This window comes from Mytilus galloprovincialis, chromosome 11, assembly GCF_965363235.1.
Source record: "Mytilus galloprovincialis chromosome 11, xbMytGall1.hap1.1, whole genome shotgun sequence".
In the NCBI taxonomy this organism is placed as follows: Eukaryota; Metazoa; Mollusca; class Bivalvia; order Mytilida; family Mytilidae; genus Mytilus; species Mytilus galloprovincialis.
In genome coordinates, this window is record NC_134848.1 from 29658669 (window position 1) to 29675653 (window position 16985).

The window sequence follows — 16985 nt, forward strand, 5'->3', positions numbered from 1 at the left end:
TGCTGCTTACAGTTTATCAAGATAATAACCAAAAAGGGCAAAATTTCCTTAAAAATTACCAATTGAGGGGTAGCAACCCAACAACCAGTTGTTTGATTCATCTGACAACTTTGGGGCTGATAGATCTTCACTTGATAAACAATTTAGCTCTTAACGCTTTGGTTTCAGATTTATAAGCCAACATCTACATTTTACCCCTATGTTCTAGCCATGGGGCCATTTTGGTTGGCTGGCGGGGTCACGGGACACATGTTTCACACTTGATACCCCAATGATAATTATGGCCAAGTTTGGTTAAATTTGGCCCAGTAGTTTCAGAGAAGACTTTTGTAAAAGTTCACAGATGACAACAGACACCCTTTGGGCCAGGTGAGCTAAACAGATTAACGAAGTCAGTAAACAGACTTGCAATGGACTTAAAATTGGTAGGCATGATCGGAACCCCATTACGAATTTGCAACTTGTACTCCGAATAATAAGTAACTGCTAAAAGTAGTTTGACAAAAATATTACAAAAGTCTTGTTTCAGACGGAGGGAGAGACTAAGGTACCCCCCTTTTTTCGAAGTGGGAGTATATCTAACACTATTACAATGTTATTTACCTTTCAGTCTTCATTATTTTGGAAGATAAAGCATTGTCTTCATGTCTTCATTTTCTTTGGAAGTGATGGCTGTGATGTATCATTGCCTTTTGTTCCTGTTTAAAGAGATAATGTATTCATTTATCATCAAAGAGGCAAGAATATCAATTGTCCTCAAAATCAATTGAAATTGAAGCCCAGCTTCTTTAGAAATTGTATGCAGTTCAAATTATATGTTGACAAATAAAAAGTCTAGAGTACAAGAACTCAGATGGTCATAAATGCCCTGTATTTATTCTATATATTTTTTTAAAACTTAAAAAAATGTACAGTAGAAAAACAATACAATTATGGATTACTTGATAAATATCACTTTACTGCTTTTCAAAAACAACATTTATAAAGTTTTTATCATATGATTAAAACATTTCTTTCTTATTGACTAAAAGCATAGACAAAATCCTCCCCCCCCCAAAAAAAAAGTGTTGAAACAGCGTTGTGTTCCTAAATAAAGGCAACAGTAGTATACCGCTGTTCAAAACTCATAAATCCATGGACAAAAAACAAAATCGGGATAACAAACTAAAACCGAGGGAAACGCATTAAATATAAGAGGAGAACAACGACATAACACTAAAATGTAACACATATAGACAAAATCCCACGAGAATGACAAATATAACATATATATATAACATCAAAACCAAATACATGAATTTGGGATAGACAAGTACCGTGACACGTCTTATCGCAATGTGAATTTACACTCAAAAATAAGAGAAAACAAACGACACAACGTTATAATGTAATACACACAGAAACGAACTATAATATAACAATGACCATATTCCTGACTTGGTACAGGGCATTTTTAAAGGAAAAAATGGTGGGTTGAACCTGGTTTTGTGGCATGCCAAACCTCGCACTTTTATGGCCATGTGAAATATAACATCAAAATGACAACACAGGACTACAATATAAATAAATTGGAGAACACAATAGACAAAGAATCACACGAACAACAGCCAACAAAAGGCAACAAGTTCAAAATTTTAATACGCCAGAAGTGTATTTTGTCCACACAAGACCCATGTGTGACGCACAGATACCAAAGTTTGAAAGCCGAAACGAGTACAAAGTTGAACAGCATCGAGGACCAAAAGATCAAAAAGGTTGTGCCAAAAACGGCAAGGGTTTTCCGTTAAGTTACCAGAAAATCCCTATAATTTAGAGTAATTTATACTTTTGCAAACAGTAAATTTAATAAAATGAATATTCAAAAGATGTACATGATAAAGCTGAAGTATTAACTAATTACAGGAAACAACTGAAATACATTTACATAACCAGACATTTGAAACACAAAAGTAGACACATCCGAATACGTTTAAACCTCTACGCCAAGTGACGTCCTATTTGAAACTGAAAAATGACGAAAAAATGACGTCATTAGAATTAGTAAAACAGAGCATCAAAAAATGAAAAATGACGAAAAAATGACGTCATTAGAATTAGGATTAATTTAAGATTATATTCATATTCCAAAACAACGACAACATGGGGTCAGGACATCATTGATCAAGTAAATTTCGTTTAATTTTACTTGTTGTTTTCTTACTGTTTTCGGTGTATTTGTTCTCTATTCTACTTTTTTTGTATATTGTGTATTTGTTTTTAGTTTACCTTGTATATTGAATAATTTAATTTAGCAACTGCAAAAACATATGATACATTAAATAGAAAAACAGGGAGCAGTTTCAAAAGTATCTTCAGCAAATACTTGAAAATTGGAGAAGGATAAAAAGTCAAATAATTGAATAATGTTCACTGGTTTCAGAGTTGTCTCATTGGCAATCATACCACATACTTTTGTGTTTATATTAAGAAAGTAATGTAGAAATTAAAGTTACCAAATATATCGCCTTCATCATCACTACTGGCTCCCAGATAAGAATCGTCCTCTATACTACTGAGTTCTACTTCTTTAACAGCATCATCCATTGCTAAACTATTTCAAATAAAAAAAATCATCAATTCATAAGAAGCGTTTGGTTGTGATCTGATTGTCACTATTTCATTTATTATCAAGAAGGGGGACAAGGGGTGTATTATTAGTATTATACATTGTATGGCTATTCCAGAAAAAAATGTGTCGACAAGAAAAGATAAAAAAAAAACATAACAGGTACTTAGATAATGATTAAGGCCAAATTTGGTCTAAAATGTAACTCCAGACCATTCTGCGGTCCTCTAAAAGAAGACATTTGTAAGATAGAACCTAAAGACTTTAGCCAAGGTAGCACACAGCTTATATTTTGTAGCCCATATACAGTATATAGTCCTTTACAAGAAAAGCAGAAATGTAAGTAGCCCACACCAAATGTTAGGGGCCACTAACCTATGGGCCCCTGCTTATTTTATACCCTGCAATGAATTACATTGATTTAAACCGATAATTTCACATTTCACTTCATACAACCATAGGCGTTGTCAAGACGTGGATAACGGCGAATCAAAACAAATTGTAAAAGCGTAGAAAAAAGATATAGTTCCTTTCATGTTTTACATTAATTTCTTAAAAAAAAAAACAATATACCAATGTACTAAAAACTTATAAAAGATTTTAAATATCGAAAAATAATCAAACTTGTGACCGAACAACACCGATAATTAACTCATGCGCGTAGTGAATTAATGTTTTCGGTCACTCATTGAATATTTTTCTCTATTTGAATTCTTCGATTAGTTATTCTATAATTATTTACCAGATGTGCCTATTTTGATTTGTTGTGCTTCTTTCTTTTTCTGTTTTTCTCTTGTGTCAGCTTCCTTATTTTCCATATTTTCTTATCTGCCTTTGTTGTTTCTCCTTTACAATTCTCTCCTTTCTTTTCTTTAGTATTCTCTTCCTTCTTTTCAATTTCTGTAGTGGTGTGCTCGATTACTGTACTACTAGTAACTTTGTTTTGCCCTGTAGTTGTATAGTCACAGAAAATTTAATACTTTTTATACAATAACCTTCAATATTAAATTCCTCAATTCTCTTTCCTTTGAATTTCGAAATCACATTTAAGTCTTGCATCAACATGAGTTTTCCAATATTAAATCTCTCTATATACCCTGATGCCCTACGGTAGTGCTGCATGTGAACGTTCTATACTGTTCTCTCGTGCAACCTCAATCAAATCTAGAGTCTCGTGTGATGAATGGGAGTCCAATAGTATAATCTGTGGTCTATCAGGACCACAAAATCTTAAAAAATGGTTCCTAAACCATGTTTCACTCGAAACGTCCTCCATCCATGCACATTCTTGGTAAGTGTATTTTGTATCAGGGACACCTTCTGAAACATTGAATGCATTAAGACTTTTGGATGTTTTCCTCTGACAATGACCATATGTGGTATGTTCTGGCCAGCTTAGTTTTTCGAAAAATTCAACGTTTTGTAAACGGGAAATTTATAAAAATGACCACATTATTGATATTCATGTCAACACCGAAGTGCTGACTACTGGGCTGGCGATAACCCTCAAGGACGAAACGTCCAGCAGCAGAGGATAAGGCTGTTAATAAAACATCGACACAGTGGTGTAAGTAGTTACTGAATGTACCAGGATTATCATTTTACATTCTCATTTCGGGGCCTTTTAAAGCTGACTATGCGGTATGGGCTTTGCTCATTGTTGAAGGCCGTACGGTAACCTATAGTTGTTACTGTCGGTGTCATTTTGGTCTCTTGTGGACAGTTGTCTCATAGGCAATCATACCACATCTTCTTTTTAATAGTTGAAAATTGTATTCATCAGGAGATCTCAACATTGTTCCAGAATATCACAACCGATACCAGAAAATCTCAACATGACATACTTGGTAACATATTCAGATTAATGAAATTATATAAGTAAAGAAAAAGAACAAACCGTAACTTTATGTTTAAATTTTTTTTAATTTACTAATTTACTGATATATATGCTAGTTTATTTTTGTTATCAATGATATCACTGTCTTTTTTGTCAATAGCTGACTGCGCTGGCCACAATTACCTGCTGATACAATGTCATTACGATGTCATTTTAAATCACATTCATCCGTGTTATACACGAGAAAATTGTAGTTTTAATATATATGGCATGACATTCTCCTGTTTAACAAAAAAACGCATTGATTTTCAGTAAATAGACGAAAAGTCGACCTACCCTGTGTTTATTTTGAATATTTTGAACCAGAAAAGCTCAACAGGAAGTGCCAGAATATTTGTTTCCGTCTCAATATTAGGTTGACATTAGATGGTTTACCAGGCGTGATCAACTTCTGATCTGACGCATTATAAGTCTTACAAATCCAATCTTGAATATTATCTAAATTCTTTCTTTATTGTAGAAATAGTTTCAAAGGTGCCAGGATTACAGTGTAGTACGCCAGACGCTTGTCGTCTATACAAGACTCATCAGTGACGCTCATACCAAAATCTTTATAAAGCCAAACAAGTAAAAAGTTGAAGAACATTGAGGATCAAAAATTCCAAAAAGTTGTGCCAAATACGGCTGCAAAAAGTTTTAGAAATTCAAATGTGACGTCGCTGTTTGCGTTAAACTAGCTCTGGCTAACTCGGCTGTGTATTTATACCCCCGCTTTAAAAAAGGGGGGTATACTGTTTTACCTCTGTCTGTCAGTCCGTCCGTCAGTCAGTCCGTCCCATGAAACTTTCGTCACATTTTTCTCAGGAACTAAACATCCACCCTTTCTGTAATTTGGTATCAACATTTATATATGTCAGCCATACCGTGTGATGTGTTTTCAGATTCATCACTTGACAACTTCCTGTTTACCGAAAAAAACTTGTATGATTTTACACATGATATCCAAGTTGAAAATTTTCGTCACATTTTTCTCAGGAACTACAATACAAGGATTTCTGAAATTTGGTTTCAGGATTTATATAAGTCAGCTATACCGTGTGATGCGTTTTCAGATTCATCACTCGACAACTTCCTGTTTACCGAACACTTGTATGATTTTACACATGATAGCCAACTTGAAAATTTTCGTCACATTTTTCTCAGGAACTACAATACAAGGATTTCTGAAATTTGGTTTCAGGATTTATATAAGTCAGCTATACCGTGTGATGCGTTTTCAGATTCATCACTCGACAACTTCCTGTTTACCGAACACTTGTATGATTTTACACGGCTATTGGTACTTTACGGAACGGAACGGAACGGAACGGAATTTCAATTAAGGTATCCAAAGGGGGCATTTATCAAAATTTCGAAAAATCTTTAAAACAAAACAAACTTTAAAATTTTTGTGTTTTACGGTTTTCCATATACAAATAACACAAATGTATACTTAATCTCATCTTCACAGGTGAAATGTGTAATAATGTATAACATCGGGAAATATTCTGTAGATGAATATGTCGGATTGTCCTGATAAATTATCATGAAATTAACGCATTTGCAAGTCATGCATTATGATATCTAGACTGACCTCACGTCGTCCTTGATTAGAGACAGTGATCCAGTTGAATCTGATTTAAACTTTTTAATTTATTTTTCCGTTCCGTTCCGTTCCGTAAAGTACCAATTGCCCTGAGGAATTGGTATTTAACGGAAAAAACGGAAACAGACATCTTTAATGTAATTTAAGCAGTATGATAAAAAAAAATTGTCTTACACCTCTTTTTGCATGAGTGGTATGTGTTTTAGATAGCATTTTCGACTTGATCAATAATAAAAAATTTAACACAAAGGCAGGTTACACAAAAAGTCTTTCTCCTTCCATCGGTAATTATATTTTAAAAAAGAGGCCTTCAACAGCCCGTTCCGACGATGATTAGAGACAGTGATCAAGTTGAATCTGATGTAAACTTTTTAATTTATTTTTCCGTTCCGTTCCGTTCCGCAAAGTACCAATTGCTCTGAGGAATTGGTATTTAACGGAAAAAACGGAAACAGACATCTTAAATGTTATTAAAGCAGTATGATAAAAAAAATTGTCTGACACCTCTTTTTGCATGAGTGGTATGTGTTTTAGATAGCATTTTCGACTTGATCAATAATAAAAAATTTAACACAAAGGCAGGTTACACAAAAAGTCTTTCTCCTTCCATCGGTAATTATATTTTAAAAAAGGGGCCTTCAACAGCCCGTTCCGACGATGATTAGAGACAGTGATCCAGTTGAATCTGATGTAAACTTTTTAATTTATTTTTCCGTTCCGTTCCGTTCCGTAAAGTACCAATTGCTCTGAGGAATTGGTATTTAACGGAAAAAACGGAAACAGACATCTTTAATGTAATTAAAGCAGTATGATTAAAAAAAATTGTCTGACACCTCTTTTTGTATGAGTGGTATGTGTTTTAGATAGCATTTTCGACTTGATCAATAATAAAAAATTTAACACAAAGGCAAGTTACACAAAAAGTCTTTCTCCTTCCATCGGTAATTATATTTTAAAAAAGGGGCCTTCAACAGCCCGTTCCGACGATGATTAGAGACAGTGATCCAGTTGAATCTGATGTAAACTTTTTAATTTATTTTTCCGTTCCGTTCCGTTCCGTAAAGTACCAATTGCTCTGAGGAATTGGTATTTAACGGAAAAAACGGAAACAGACATCTTTAATGTAAATTAAAGCAGTATGATAAAAAAAATTGTCTGACACCTCTTTTCGCATGAGTGGTATGTGTTTTAGATAGCATTTTCGACTTGATCAATAATAAAAAATTTAACACAAAGGCAGGTTACACAAAAAGTCTTTCTCCTTCCATCGGTAATTATATTTTAAAAAAGAGGCCTTCAACAGCCCGTTCCGACGATGATTAGAGACAGTGATCAAGTTGAATCTGATGTAAACTTTTTAATTTATTTTTCCGTTCCGTTCCGTTCCGCAAAGTACCAATTGCTCTGAGGAATTGGTATTTAACGGAAAAAACGGAAACAGACATCTTTAATGTAATTAAAGCAGTATGATAAAAAAAATTGTCTGACACCTCTTTTTGCATGAGTGGTATGTGTTTTAGATAGCATTTTCGACTTGATCAATAATAAAAAATTTAACACAAAGGCAGGTTACACAAAAAGTCTTTCTCCTTCCATCGGTAATTATATTTTAAAAAAGGGGTCTTCAACAGCCCGTTCCGACGATGATTAGAGACAGTGATCCAGTTGAATCTGATGTAAACTTTTTAATTTATTTTTCCGTTCCGTTCCGTTCCGCAAAGTACCAATTGCTCTGAGGAATTGGTATTTAACGGAAAAAACGGAAACAGACATCTTTAATGTAATTAAAGCAGTATGATAAAAAAAATTGTCTGACACCTCTTTTTGCATGAGTGGTATGTGTTTTAGATAGCATTTTCGACTTGATCAATAATAAAAAATTTAACACAAAGGCAGGTTACACAAAAAGTCTTTCTCCTTCCATCGGTAATTATATTTTAAAAAGGGGGCCTTCAACAGCCCGTTCCGACGATGATTAGAGACAGTGATCCAGTTGAATCTGATGTAAACTTTTTAATTTATTTTTCCGTTCCGTTCCGTTCCGCAAAGTACCAATTGCTCTGAGGAATTGGTATTTAACGGAAAAAACGGAAACAGACATCTTAAATGTAATTAAAGCAGTATGATAAAAAAAATTGTCTGACACCTCTTTTTGCATGAGTGGTATGTGTTTTAGATAGCATTTTCGACTTGATCAATAATAAAAAATTTAACACAAAGGCAGGTTACACAAAAAGTCTTTCTCCTTCCATCGGTAATTATATTTTAAAAAGGGGGCCTTCAACAGCCCGTTCCGACGATGATTAGAGACAGTGATCCAGTTGAATCTGATGTAAACTTTTTAATTTATTTTTCCGTTCCGTTCCGTTCCGCAAAGTACCAATTGCTCTGAGGAATTGGTATTTAACGGAAAAAACGGAAACAGACATCTTAAATGTAATTAAAGCAGTATGATAAAAAAAATTGTCTGACACCTCTTTTTGCATGAGTGGTATGTGTTTTAGATAGCATTTTCGACTTGATCAATAATAAAAAATTTAACACAAAGGCAGGTTACACAAAAAGTCTTTCTCCTTCCATCGGTAATCATATTTTAAAAAAGAGGCCTTCAACAGCCCGTTCCGACGATGATTAGAGACAGTGATCCAGTTGAATCTGATGTAAACTTTTTAATTTATTTTTCCGTTCCGTTCCGTTCCGTAAAGTACCAATTGCTCTGAGGAATTGGTATTTAACGGAAAAAACGGAAACAGACATCTTTAATGTAATTAAAACAGTATGATAAAAAAAATTGTCTGACACCTCTTTTTGCATGAGTGGTATGTGTTTTAGATAGCATTTTCGACTTGATCAATAATAAAAAATTTAACACAAAGGCAGGTTACACAAAAAGTCTTTCTCCTTCCATCGGTAATTATATTTTAAAAAGGGGGCCTTCAACAGCCCGTTCCGACGATGATTAGAGACAGTGATCCAGTTGAATCTGATGTAAACTTTTTAATTTAATTTTCCGTTCCGTTCCGTTCCGCAAAGTACCAATTGCTCTGAGGAATTGGTATTTAACGGAAAAAAACGGAAACAGACATCTTTAATGTAATTAAAGCAGTATGATAAAAACAAGTCAGACCCTTCTTTTTTGAATGAGTGGTAAGTGTTTTAGATAGCATTTCGACTTGATCAATATTTAAATAAACAGCTGCGCCATGAGCGCATGATACGCCCGTCGTCTTGTGAAAAAACATAAATCTTTTTTGAATAACACAGGGTTGTACAGGATGTCATGCTTAGTATATCCTGACTCATTCCTTATTCCCGCTCAATAGGAAGATTGTACAAGATGTATTTGGAAACCCGACGCAACATTAGCCTGTTAAGTTTTCAGCAATAGAGATACAGCGCAACCTGTGAAAAAAACTTCTTTTTTTTACAAAAAACTCAATAACTCGAAAATATAAAAAATGAATCATCACCAAAAAGTATACAGATCTTTAGATTAATATAACAAAGAAGTGTGTAAAGTTTTAAGCAATAATCATAAACCGTTTTTGAGATATGGTGCGACATGTAAACCCCCCCTTTTTTTTTTTTACAAAATACTCAATAACTCAAAAATGAAATTTTGAATCATCACCAAAAAGTATACAGATATTAAGATTAATATAACTAAGAAGTATTGAAAGTTTTAAGCCATAATCAAGAATCGTTTTTGAGATACGGTGCGACATGTGAAAAAACACACCCCTGTTTTAGTTTCAAAGTGACGTAACTCAAAAAGTTGTAATCTTATTTTCACAAAAAAGTATACAGATCATTTTACCATCATAAGAAACAACTATGTTAAGTTTCATGAAATTTGGATAAGTCGTTCTCAAGTAACGGTGCGACATGTTTACACCGGACAGACGGACAGACGGACGGACGGACGGACACTGGACATTTGTATACCATAATACGTCCCGTCAAAATTGACGGACGTATAAAAAATAACACAAAGACAGGTTAGACAAAAGGTCTTTCTACTTTCATTGGTAATTATAAATTAAAAAAGGGGCCTTCCGAAGATGATTAGAAACAGTGATCAAGTTGAATCTGATTTCCGTTCCGTTCCGCAAAATACCAATTGCTCTGAGGAATTGGTATTTAACGGAATCGAACGGAAACAGGCATCTGTAATGTAATAAAAGCAGTCTTGATAATATCAGTGCAAAGTTTTTAAAAATTACTTCTCATCTTATTTCAGTTCCCTTATGTCAAATTTTTAATTCAAGCATTAAAAAATCAGTTTATCCATCATTATTCAAACTAGCTAAAGTCATACCAGTTTTTGAAAATAAATGTTAAAAAATGATGTATTTAATTACAGACCAATTGCATTTTTACAATTAGTATCTAAAATACTTGAGAGACACGTAAAAACTTATTAAATGAACTATACGGACACATATAATCTGTTGTATGTCCTGCAATCAGGTTTTCGTTCGAACCATTCCTGTCAAACTGCCATGACAACTTTGTTAGATAAATGGTTAAAAGCAATTGATGCAGGCGAATTAGTAGGAGCAGTATTTCTGGATCTTTGTAAAGCTTCTGATGTTCTTCATCATAAACTGCTCCTCCAGAAATTACAAAAATACAGATTTTCTTATTCTTCACTGCACTGGCTTACTTCATATCTAACTGATAGACAGCAGGTTGTATACATTTCAAATACTTTTTCAGGTGTATTAAAAGTAAAAACAGGTGTACCTCAAGGGTTCGTTTAAGGTCCCATATTATTCTTATTATTCATTAATTTTTTGCCTTTGTGTAATCCAAATCATAACAGTGATCTTTTGGCTGATGATAGTACTATTTCTGTTACTGGTAAAAACAAAAGTTGTATAGCCAGACACTAAATACTGTGTTAGAAAATATTTCTCATTGGTGTGATGAAAACAAAATGTTAATCAATGTATCCAAAACAAAGAAAATGTGTTTATGTTCAAAACACAAACTTTCTGTCATGTGTAATGAACCTTTTAATATCTTCATTAATAATCAATATATTAATGAAAGTCAGCGTGAACAAGTCCTTTGTATTTTTGTGGACGCAACTCTGTCTTGGTCTGATCATATCAAATATGTTATTAAAAACTTTAAGGTAAATTCTTCCTTTATATATATATAGCTCTACTAAAAAGGATCAAGAAATATTTAAATCATAATGCAAGAATTTTATTTTATAATGCATACATTCTTCCAAATTTTGACTACTGTTGTTCAATATGGGGCAAATGTAACACATTTTTAATCGACAGTTTGCTTAAATTACAAAAAAGGGAAGCTAGAATTATTTTAAATGAACGCGATTTTCAAAAACCATCTGTTGAACTTTTTAAAGAATTTGGAATAATTCCAGTAAATACATGTAATAGAATATTATACCACAAGTCCTTATTAATGTATGAATAAAACAATGGATTGGTACCCCAATACTTGTCAAATCTTATTGTAACTACAAATAGCAAACAGTCATACAGTACTCGACTCTCATTTTCAGATAATTTTATTGTTCCAAAATCAAATACAGAATTATACAAACCAAGCTTTTCTTTTAGTGGTCAAAAGGTGTGGAATTCACTATCCAAAGAAATCAAAAAATCAAAAAAATGTATCGTCATTCAAGTATATTTACAAATCATTAATTATTTTAACAATAAAACTCAAAACACTATCATGTAATCCGTTTTGTTCATGTATTTGTTTATGTAATTTAATATTTATACTATTATTCATCATTGTGTATTGCTAGATTGATTTGGTTTATATCAACCGTGCAAGGGCTTTTGTCAAGGTCGTTAAAAAAAACCCGTAGTAGTAGATTATGTTTATTCATGTTGTTAATATTGTGTCTATTTAACATGTTGTCATTATTTATGTTAAAAGTAGAAGGGTCATAGTTTAAATATTATTTAATGATATGTTCTTCAGTGATTTTTATTTATATTTACTTATTTTATTTATTCTCAAGACCGACACTAGCTAGAATTTTTTGATGTGTTGTGAAATTCACCAACAAAGAGTTCAGTATAAATGTTTGAGACGTTCCGAGAATCTTCCTACCGAGGAGATCGAATGGCCCATAGACATAGTCCAATCTCGCTAATAAATGGGGTTCACGCAAAAAAAAAAACCAAACTAATAAAGCTAAACTTCCGTTAAAAGTGTGCCAAACAAAAATAATTGCGAGCTAGATCTGAAACTCGACATTATTCACTCACACATGGAATATTGGTTCAATATCGGCAGGCTTAGCAAAAAAATCTGTACAAGTATTCTATTTCGGAATGACAACAAAGTGAGGGCTATACCCTTGCACTTTTACAATGAAATGGCAATCTGCCGCAATACCCGCGAGTGAGCTATAATATAATGTTCATATTCCGCGAGGGTTGCCGCCATTAATACCTATTTAAGTAGTAGACAGACATGTTTACAAGGGTACATTTACCAGCCCCGCCCACTCAATGGCGGTAACTTACATACAAATTCTTCAATGGTTGCATTGATGTAATTGGCTGCTCCATAGGCTGACATGCAATGCAGCTGATCTTTGATGTGTTTTTTAAATGGATTCATAGAAATAACATTTTATTTACATATCAGATCGTAGAAATGTTATACCGTGATTTAACTAAAGAAAGGGTACCATGCCACTACGATTACAAAGTTTTAACGCATTGAAGTTAATTAAGACTTGTTTCTACTTTCTGTTTGCTGTTTTCACATGGTCGCATCACCTCCTGTGAACATCATATCATTCCACTTTCATAATTTGATATCCCTCAAAAACACCATATTTTTTTTTTATCAAACCGAAAAAAGTCCGGAATACAAATCAGGAAAAACTGGATTATTTTTTGCCATCCATGTTTTGACACATGCACCGGAAATTGAAAATGATTTACAAGACTGGTTGGTACCCAATGTAAGATATATATTATGCATTTTCCTCGAATAACGTTTTTATATAGAAGATATTTCATCGTCTAAGTCAATTTAACATAGAGGACAAGGTTTGTTTAAGTGAAAGTCGGTCTAAACTGAAAAACAGTTATTCTGTCGGAGTTGTAATCAAAACATTTTTCACATAAAAGGCTGAATGTCATGCATACATACATACTCAAAAAAAAGTTAAGCAAATATGCTCAAATATAATACACTTGTAAACACATTTGAACGGCAAAATTGTATAGGAACAGACAGTCTGGTCTAAAATACCTTAGGTAAATATCATAAATTGAACCTAGATGTTTGCATGCTCAAAATATCAATCATTACTTGTATACCATATAAAAACTACAACTAAAGAGGTTCAATAATTACCTGTATACCATATAAAAACTACAACTAAAGAATAAAAACATTCAAACACATTTTAAGTAAATACTAATACACTGTTGTCTCTCCTATTTAGAATTGTTAGCAGCATAATTCAATTTTTAATATCAGACTCTTTTAGTGTCTACACACATTAGGTTGAAGGACACCACAATGTTATACCATTATAAAACCACGAAATCAAACATATCTTTCAGTAACTGCCTGTGACATTCCTGTAGCTGAATATCACCAGTCCTGATCAATTCATTTCAAAAATATGGATATCGCTTTATTATACATTCTCTTTTAACACAGCAGTATCTTTTTCCCATTTTTTTTAAAGTTGGTTTCCAAACTGTTTTGCCATTCTTCTCGACACTTGGATAAACATATCTTTCATTATGACTGAATGCAATATTGTATGGGGAAAGAGCCTTTTTTGATAAAAGACATGAACATGAAGCACAGTCTACTTCCTTTGTTATATTGTTCAGATATTCAATGCAAAATGGTTCATCATTGTGAAAAATTTCATTCATCTGGAAAGGTCTTCTTATGTTTAGATTTATTTCCGTCGGTAAATGAACTTCATGTTGAATAGGTTGTTTAACCACATTCTGTGAACCTTTTCGTGGTTTTTTTACTCTCTTCTCTCCCGCAGATGGGCTTGTGTTTCTATTTATAGCCAACACTGGGCTGTATTTTCTTTTCTTTAACAATTCTTCAAGTAAAGATTTACCATCTGCTGCAGCCAGAACATGGCCACACAGTTTCATCTTGTCAAACAATTTACAAGAACAGGCAAACTGATCAGCTTTGATTGTTACCATAAATGCTTCCTTTTTGTACACAACACAATAACTTTCTTTATCAACATCTGTTATTTTACCGTGTGATAAGATTTTTTCTGCAGACTCCCATATTTCCATGGTTAAGTAAACTGGGATGTTTGTCAAAAGATCAGCCAGCTCTTCTGGTTCCTTTGATAGCTTTACAAATATAGCTTCTTCATCGCTAATATTACTTGGCATTATTATCTTATTAACATGAATTTGTCTCTGTTCAGGCGTCATTGATTTCCAAACACTTGGATGAATCTCATAATTTTTGAAAGATTTGGCAATTCTATACTCTCCATGGCTATAAATAGCCTTGATTAGTTCTCTCTCTTGTGGTAAAACCACCTTTCTATACACAAGGTCATGAACGGAAGCCTGGTCCGTGAATTTTCCACCAATAGATTCTTTTAAAACGGAGTTCATGGACTCCGCTCTTTGGTTTTCATATTTATTTGGTGGATTACCTAAACCAGCATTAACTCTAACTTCTCTCCCCATGCATTTAATAAAGGTTTCCATCAAAGGGCGAACTCTAAATCCTTTTGATTGTAAGTAATCTTTAAAATCTGGTGTCCATGAATGTGATATTTCATTATATTGTTTATAATAGTCCTTCTCATGTGAGTCAACAAGCCCATTAAACCTTATACTACCAATTTCATAACCTAAAATGTCTTTAACAATTTGTTTTGAGTTGCTTACCTTCGCATTCTTCAATTCAACCTCCAAATCTTCCTTCAGATGATTAAAACATCTGAGGTGTATATTTTTACCCTTTTCAATAGGGAATGTAGCCTCAAATCCCATTTCTAAAGCATACTCTCCATCTGTTCCATATATAAGACTATTAACCCCATGTTTCCTCAGTTGATTAGACAGATACTGATAGTCTGATGATGTTCTACTGGTTGTTGTCATCATTCCTACAAAAAGAGAAGGATGCTTGAGGTGGTCATCCTTGTGTACAAATACTGGATGTGCTAGACTTAGGCAGGTAGTGTAGAACGGTCCAACTTTATAGGTCATATCTATTGCAAGCTGCGCTTTATATCTTGAGGAGACGGAACAGTACTTTTTTATCCAATTTAAATGACCAGTCGTTGCTGCAAAAGTGTTTGGATGAATTCTATCTTTGCTCTTGCTACTTGAGAAGTCTACACCTTTAACAAAATCGCTCGTGTCCATTGATAATATTAATTTTTCAAAGTCAGCATTTTTAAGTTTACCAGTGTTTCTTGATTTCTGTGTATTTTGTTCTTTTTTCTTGACATTATATATCTGCTGTCTGTCACGTGGTGAATCACTGGGAGAGCTGTCGTCTAAAAATCTAACATTTTCTGTTTCGATGGAATTAATAACCTGTTTTGGTGGTAAATTTGTAACCAAAGATTTCTCTCTATCCAAGATACTCTGCTTTGTTCTCATGTAGAGTTCGTGTCGCAAATTATTTCCGTGTGGTCTCAAACCATTCCTACAGTCACCAATGTACTGAATGACTGCGTAATGACAAATCTTATTTGACTGGTAAACTTTGGAAATAATGCGTGTACCTATGGTCCGTCCGGACTCCAATTTATCGCTGTAGTATTTTTTCACAAGGAAGTTACCGTCTTCATTTATAATGTGGTCTTGCATATCTTTAGTCTTGCGAGCAATTGTTTTTGCCCCTACAATTTTATCATTTGAATATGCAGCTTTAACCAATACTGAAGGAGAGGAATGCCTGTCGTATATCCCACTATCATCGCATGTTAAATCTTTGGGATTTACTTTATTCAAATCAACCAGAAAAATTGCATTTTCTATTGGTGATGGAACCTTCCAGCATACATGCTGGTTATTATCATTCACACACAAAGATAGAATTTCTTCAACTGTAAGACCCTTTTTTGTTCTTCTATACACTGGACATGAAGAGTCTGTAAAAATTAGATTACAAGATATTAACATTTTATCATTTTGTACAAAATGTTATTTACTGGGAGACATGCATATTTTACATCAGTATTAGAGCACATTTGCACTTTGTCGAACATTGTAAGTATTTTTATTTTCCATTAGCCTCTGTTACGCAAATATAAATGAGTGCTTACTTATAGACTCTGAGTAAACTAATTTTCCAGAAAGAAAATGATGAATGTGTTACGTAGAGAGATAGTAATCCCAATATGTTTACTTTGCTTAGCAGGAAGTGACACACAAAATGAATCCCAATATCAGATTTTTTTTTGTAAGATTATACTTAATTATTAAGCGAAGAAAACTTAATATGATATTTTGGTTGCATTGGGTATAATGATTTTGTTATTCAGAATAAATTGCACATGCACATCTGCAGGTTGTGTACACCAACTGTGTAAAGTTGTATCAATATTGATTAACTTGTAAGGAGTAGTTGGTTTTACAAGACTTGTTGCCATTTATTGCTATATTAACTAGGTAAATTCAATTATCTCCCTTGAAATAATTCCGACTAGAAATATTTTCTTCATCCACATCTTCAGGTTGTGTACTACTTTACTACAACTGCGTAAAGTTTCATCAATATTGGTCCATCCATTAAAGATGAGGTGCGCTTACAAAATTATGATTGACAGACAGACAGACAGACAGATGGACGGAGGTGGACAGACAGACCGGGTGATTCCTATATACCCCCAAAAACTTTGTTTTTTGGTGGTATAATGAAGACTGATT

General features: G+C 33.5%; 1 protein-coding gene across 1 annotated transcript; it reads right to left on the bottom strand.

Moving 5' to 3' along the window:
- Positions 1-11614: 11614 nt before the first annotated feature.
- On the bottom strand, positions 11615-15992 carry LOC143051939 (uncharacterized). The gene has a single exon (XM_076224922.1). It carries the CDS (start codon positions 15921-15923, stop codon positions 13719-13721), a length of 2205 nt encoding a protein of 734 aa, XP_076081037.1. The 5' UTR covers positions 15924-15992; the 3' UTR covers positions 11615-13718.
- Between the last annotated feature and the right edge of the window lie 993 nt (positions 15993-16985).

Excerpts from the sequence above, each read along its gene's own strand:
- LOC143051939 (XM_076224922.1), bottom strand. The coding sequence starts at position 15,923 with ATGCAAGACCACATTATAAATGAAGACGGTAACTTCCTTGTGAAAAAA.